Consider the following 7,426-nt stretch of genomic DNA (forward strand, 5'->3'; position numbering starts at 1 on the left):
CACGTGATATTTTTCCTTAAGAACCCTCAGAATATCTTCAAATTGAAGATTTGTACAAGCGTATCCACATATACCGTTATGAATATCACATGTCAATAATGTACGTTGCGTGGGTTTTATGTGAATGAATTCGTACGTGAATGGGAACAATGATCAAATTGAAACATATTCTTGTTTTACCTTCTAATTTGAATTTTATTTGTGGAATAGAATCAAATCGTGGTTGAATTTAATTTTTTTGGAAAGGAGATTTTCGGGGATGAAATTTCATAACAATTGTGTTATCAATTTCAACGCGTCTCGCTTGATATGAAAGGGGAAAAAATATTCAATTTTATTGGATTCATTCATGACAACACTAAGCTTTTTTAAGTAGTGGCATAATTTCCCTAAAATTACGGCTTAACGATTTCCTGAATTTTAAATATTATTCTAGTACATTCATGTCGGTCTTGTCAATGCGCTCTGATTCCTCGTACTCTTTGCGTTCAAAACTTATTTTAGTTCTTTCTATTGACAAGTACGAGAGCAATTAGACGCGTTTATTCCGAAACGATTTGTATGTCACAATTTTTTGAATTAATTAAATGAATTATATTAATATTAAGTAACATTATACTCCTCAGGAATATAATCTCATCCTTATAGGAATTATAATCACCCACTAGCCCTGAAATATATCAAATGAATTGATAATAAATTAAATGAACTAAAACAGAAGGCATTGTGAGTGATTTTATTGATTTATATCTTTTCATCCGGAAGTAGAGACCATTTGTTGAGGTCTAGCGTCGAAAGTCAACAAAATTATATTCAAATCCACGATAATTAAGAATTTCCACATCGTCGAAAAACCAGTTCCAGATTCGAGTCGCAAAATAAACAAAGATTTTTTGTAAAACCTAAAATTTTTTGATTAAATAAAATTTATTGATTTATCTAGAAAAATTAAGCTTATTAATTTTTCTGTAGTATGTCGGCGATCATAAAATTAAATGATGATGGAATGCCTGTAATTCCATACAAATGTCTCATGAAAAACTGTCCTAATCCTGAAAATCCAGAAGTTGGAATTAAATGTAGTTTTTGTGAACGCATAGTTCATTTGAATTGTTCCAGTAAGGCAGGAGAAATGGATATCGATGAATGGTATTGCGTCAATGATTGTCTTAAGAGGGCAAAAGAAACGAGAAAAACAAAAGACGAAATTTCATCATTAAGGAAACAGTTGGAGGCGAATCGATTGCTTTTGCAAGGCATAACAGAACGTTTTGCAGCTAAAGAGCGTGAGGATAATGCCCGACAGGCTGAACTGTCGAAGTGCATTGATAAAATTAAGCATTTAGAGGAAGAGAATCGTCGATTAAGTCAATTTCATAATAGTGCGACAAAGGTAAAAATTTTAGCCTCGACATCTACACATAATGTCGGTCTGGAAGAAGATGCTGACGATAAATTTACTGAAAAGGATGCCCTGGAAGTATTTACGATTAATGAAGGTGATGAGGAATTTAAACGGCGTTTAACAGAAATATTTAAGCAGCCGACTCTGTCAAAAAGCGACAGCAATATGTCCTTGAGTCGTCATAAATCGAAACAAGATATCGATGCCATGAGTGAGACTGAAAAATTGGCTTATTATCAGCGTCTTCATGTTCAAAGACTCGAAGCTCCCAAATTAATGAGATATTCAGGTGACCCAGCTGAATGGCTTACATTCAAAGCAAGTTACGAACGAATGAAAGAACGAGGCGAGTATGACAATGAGACGATGGTGGATAAGTTACGAGACTCGTTATATGGCGAAGCTGAACGGTATGTCAAGCCAAGACTAAATCAACCTTTCGCAAATGCTGATCAAATTATGGAAAATCTTCAAAAAAGATTCTTTCAACCGAAGGAAGCTGTCGCCAAGGCATGGGAAAGACTTGAAAACTGGACGCATATTCCAGACAAAAATCGAAAGTCTTTAGAAAATTTTCTCGTTGAAATCGACAGCTATATATTTCTCTGTAAGGATCTGAATTTCCAGCCGGAATTGCAAATTGCTATAAATTCCAGAATTACAAACAAATTGCCTTACGCGATCGAATCAAAGTGGCATTCTCACATCCATGACAAAGATTTACGTGGAAATATCGTAGAATTCTCTGATTTCATGTGGTCGTTCGTACCGAACCTTCCAAGCCGGGAAGTTTCAACATCGTCTAATGGAAATCAGTCGAAGGCAAAAGCAGCAATCAATGTTGTTCATCATGAAGGATCAGATAAATCCAAATTATTTGCGCAAAAGAAAGCAAAGAAGGATAAACAGGATTGCTGGTACTGTGGTAGAGACAAGAAACATCAGCTTTATAGATGTGAAGAATTTAGAAAGCTGTCATACGAGGAGAAAGCTAAATTTCTCGCAAGTAATAAGATATGCTCAAAATGTCTTGCATCGAATCAACATAATTGTACGTCTTGTCCAAGATCCAGTAGGATTCCAAAATGTTACAGAAGAAATTGTACTGATCCTGCTTCACACACAACAACAATGCATCCGCCATCGTGCGATGGAGCTAAACAGCCTTCAGAACCGTCAAGCAGTAGTGCAACTGCTAATCTTGCATACAAATCGAACTCAACTTACTTTAAAGTTGTTCCCATCTTCGTGATAGATGGATATGGTAATAAGATTGAGACGACGTTGCTGATGGATAGAGCAGCAAGTGCCTCATTAGTCAACAAAGAATTGTTTGACAAGCTTCACATTCCTGGTACGCCACATAAACTCGAGTTAACATGGCTGGAACCGGAAACAGAACGTTTAGAGTCAAACGCATTTCTTCATGACTTAATAATTGCCCCAGTAAGTGATCCTGATAAACGCATTAGTTTACATGGAATGATTGCACTGCCAAAGCTTTCATTGCCAATTCAGGAACAGGATCCAGATGCAATAAAAGCGGAATATCCATATCTTAGGAATGCTTTAATTCCAAAGATTACAGAGCAAAGGCCGCAAATATTATTAGGGCTTCCTCACGCCAAATGGATGATCTCGCATGAGACCATAGTTGATTTTACGCAAGAATCTGCGCCCATAGCAGAGCGTACGCCATTAGGTTGGACTATTTGTGGCGGATTGGTAGCCTCTAATTCAATTTTTCATTGTTGTACGTCTGATACGCCATGCATTCACAAGCTTGAAACTGATCAAGAAAAGGAATCACTGCAGGAACTCCATGATCTAGTTAAATACTTTAATAGTTTTGAATCATTGGGCGCTGTAGACGCAAACAAGGAATATTTAAGTATTGAGGACATCCGAGCGAAAGATGTCATGACAAAAACAATGAGAAGACAAGGATCCAGATATGAGATCGGGTTGTATTGGAAGGATGATAAATGTTCATTGCCAAATAACTATAGCACAGCGTTAAAACGTTTGTGCGCAACTGAAGCACGTTTAAAGCATTTAGGAATGACGCAATGGGCCAACGATCATCAAAACTCTTTGAAGGAACAAGGTTTCGTGAGAGAAGCAACTCAAGAGGATCTTAATCCGGAGGTCCCTCATAGTCGTATAAATTATGTAGTTGGATTTGTTACATTCAACAACAATAAGCAGCCACCAAAGCCTCGGTGGGTGGTAGATACAGCGTGTAAACACGAAGGTGTTTCACTTAATTCAAGACTGCTCAAAGGCCCTGACAATTTAGTTCCACTTACGCAAGCTTTGTTCCATTTTCGAGAAAGGAGAATAGCAATAGTAAGTGACGTTACGAAGATGTATCATCAAATCAAAATAAAACCCGAAGATCAGCAAGTACAGAGATTTCTGTGGCGAAATTGTGACAGCACTAAAGATCCAACAATTTACATTTTCCAAAATATGTTATTTGGACCTACTTGTTCTCCGTCACAAGCAAATGCTGTTAGAATTGACCATTGCGAAAAAAGCACTCAAAAGTATCCATTGGCTAGCAGAATCGGACTTTCATCTATGTATATGGATGATGCATTTAATTCGGAAGATACAGAACAAGAAGCGTTAAAAGCAGCAAAGGAAACAATTGAAATGTTTGGAGAAATTAGCTGGAACATGGTAGATTTTAGATCGAACAGCGAGGAAGTACTTAAACAATTGCCACAAGAGTCAATAGATCGAGATTTATTGCTGGATCTAGGATCAGATGAAGATGTCACATCAAGAAAAGTTCTTGGTCTTTTTTGGGATCCAAGAAAGGATATTTTTACATTCCAAATGACTAATAATTTGGAATTATTAAGTTTATCATTAGAACATGATTATCGTCCAACAAAACGCGAAGTGCTTAGCTTCGTAATGAAGATATTCGACTGCTTGGGTCTAATATCACATTTCCATATCAGGGGACGAATGATCTTGCAAGCAATTTGGAGACGAGGAATTGGATGGGAGCAGCATATCCCTGATGACATTTTTGATTCATGGATAAAATGGCTGAAAAAATTTGACGAAATAATCAAATTAGAGATTCCCAGACATTATGGATATAGCAGTACTGAATCCATTAATATCTCATTGCACGTTTTCGTCGATGCTTCACCAGAAGCTTATGCTGCAGTAGCATATCTGCGATTTAAGACAAATGGTCACGTACAAGTTGCTCTTGTAATGGCAAAATGTCGAGTAGCTCCAGTCAAGTATGCATCTGTTCCGAAACTAGAACTAATGGCAGCTGTAATTGGTGCTAGGATTTCTATCGTCGTTAAATCGCAGCATAAAAGAATCAAGATACCGTCAACTACGTTTTGGTCGGATTCAATAACTGTCCTACGATGGCTCTACTCTCCTAGTTTGAAACTACAGCAATTTGTGGCACCAAGAGTCTCGGAGATACAGGAAACTACAAATATAAACGATTGGCGCTATATAGCCAGTAATGATAATGTCGCAGACGATGGAACAAAGTGGAATGACATCGACTTTTCAACAGCAAATCATCGCTGGATTAAAGGTCCACAATTCCTGTATGAAGACGAGCAGTCATGGCCGCCAAAATTCCCATCAAACATTAATTTAGAGCAGCAAAATATTCTGTTCGCATCAAGAGCAGAAAATTCACCAAATGATCTTAATAGTGACTATTATGCTGGGATATTTAGTACTGTAAAGCCAGAAATTCGTTCAAGATACGATGTGTATCAAAAAATTATTGCACGGGTTTGCAGGTTCAAAAACAACATGATAAAAGCATTAAGAGGTGATAAGTTGAAAAAAGATCCAGTTTTAGACGTAAAAGAGCTTGACGATGGTGAAAAGCTTTTATTTTCATGCATCCAGAGAGCTTTATTTATGAAGGAAATAAAATGTCTGTCAAGAGGGATTCCAGTAGCTCAATCAAGTAAATTGTATTCTTTGTGTCCATTTTTAGACGAAAAGAAATTGATTCGAGCAAAAACCAGAATGTATGATGATCCCTTAATCCCATATGATATGAAATGTCCTATAATATTGCCTAGTAAGCATGAAACTGTCCATTCCCTATTAGAATATTTACATTACAAAAACAAGCATATTGGAATTGAAGGAACGATTGCAGAATCCAGATCCAGAGCATGGATAATTAATGCACGAATGGCTATGAAAAGAGTAAAGCATAAATGTTTGTACTGCATAGAGAAAAGAGCTATGCATCAAATTCCACCAACAGCACCTTTACCTAATTATCGTCTTGCAAGTAAGAGCAAACCGTTTGAGCATACTGGAGTAGATTGTGCAGGTCCAATAACAATCTATGCAGGCAATTCATATGTCAAAAAAGATGTTCATATCGTATTGTTTACGTGTATGATTACTAGAGCAATATACTTAAGGAAATTAGACTCATTAACTGCTGATGAAATGCTTCTAGCTATTCAGGATGTGTGGACAAGAAGAGGACCGATCAGACACTTATATAGTGATAACGGACGTAACTTCTTGGGAGCATCAAATATCATTAAGGCAGAGCATCATCAACAACTTGCGAGTGACAAGAAAATTTCGTGGCATTTTAATCCACCATTAACTCCTCATTGGGGTGGTGTCTGGGAACGTTTAATCAGGGATGTAAAGCGAGCGATTCATTTTGAAATGAATAAAAAAGTGATCAAAGAGAAGTTGTTCGACTGTGTCCTGCTGCAAGTTGAGGACATTATGAATTCAAGACCTTTGACACACTTGCCAGTATCTCCTGATGATTTATGTCCAATTACACCAAATCTGCTAATCAAACAACATCCAGGATATTCATTTATCGGCGATAATACAGCTACAAGCAGTGATGACTTACATCACATGACAGTTCGAGCTAAAAAGATAGCTGAAAAATTTACTCAACGATGGATTAAGGAATACTTGCCAATAATTACAAAATCGGATGCGAGACGTCACAATAAACAAGGCCTGGATGTTGGTGATTATGTTATTTATACGGATCCGACGATCAAGCCTGCAAACTGGAAAAAGGCCTAATAATTAATGTTTACAAAGGCCGAGATAATTTGGCACGTATAGCCGATGTGAAACTATTAAATGGTGAGTTGTTAGAAAAACGTTCAGTTGTCCGTCTGGCAAAACTGGAAATTGATGCGAAAAGCTATGAAAGCTGTGACAAAACGGCAATTTTGCAATCAAATTTGAAAAAAGTCCGTTAAAACCGTTAAAAACGCTCAGCCAGCAAAATTTGAATGCGAGTAACTTCTCAGATTATATACAAGCGCTTAGCTTTAACGTTTGGAGAATTAAATTTCGCGAAATATTTAATTTTACGATGAATATGGTAAAAAACTTAAGTTCTGATTCAGTAGTGGAGTTAATGAAGCTTCTAGGTGAAGCAAAATTCACGGCATTACGTGAAATTACAGCGGGAAATTCACATCGTTCAAAAACTTTGAAGAAAATAATGGGTAAGAGGAGGTTTGAAGATCCAGATAACAGAAGGACCGTGCGCGTAGCACGGATTCCAGTTGACGTTTGCTTTATGACCTTATTGACGGAATTGCTAGATAAGAAATATAACATTACTCGAATTTTTGCCGATAGCACGCATCAAGCGAGAGGATATTACGCTAATATCACTTTTTCATCTGCTGATGATCAGGTCAGAGCGGTACAGGAAAAAGAATTTGAGTTTAATGGAATCAGATGTCCAATAATGAAAACCAAATTCCATAAGAGTGCATTAACTTTTAAGAAAGCCGAAATGACTTTGTTAAAATTCAGTTCCGGAAATGTTGACATGAACGGTGAAATTTTAATCGCCCGTATTAAAGATGCACCAACGAAATTTTGTGCGGTTCCAACGTTAGCAAATCAGTGGTTGGTGGAATACCGGCATTTTAGTCGCCAAATGGATGCAATAGTACCTGCTGTTAGTGCACAAGAAAATAATGAGAGAATCGTAGTTGATTTGGA

The 7,426-nt window shown here is 37.0% G+C and overlaps 1 protein-coding gene across 1 annotated transcript; it reads left to right on the top strand.

Annotated features, from left to right (window-relative positions):
* Positions 1-1,132: 1,132 nt before the first annotated feature.
* LOC139087416 (uncharacterized) lies at positions 1,133-6,484 on the top strand. The gene has a single exon (XM_070636210.1). The coding sequence runs from the start codon at positions 1,133-1,135 to the stop codon at positions 6,482-6,484; it is 5,352 nt and encodes a 1,783-aa protein (XP_070492311.1).
* Positions 6,485-7,426: the final 942 nt, after the last annotated feature.

This window comes from Chironomus tepperi, unplaced genomic scaffold, assembly GCF_022539635.2.
Source record: "Chironomus tepperi strain 1889 unplaced genomic scaffold, CSIRO-AGI_Ctep_v1 contig_115, whole genome shotgun sequence".
NCBI classification, from domain to species: Eukaryota; Metazoa; Arthropoda; class Insecta; order Diptera; family Chironomidae; genus Chironomus; species Chironomus tepperi.

What these genes read in the sequence shown, in the direction of transcription:
- LOC139087416 (XM_070636210.1), top strand. Translation starts at nt 1,133, where the DNA reads ATGGATATCGATGAATGGTATTGCGTCAATGATTGTCTTAAGAGGGCA.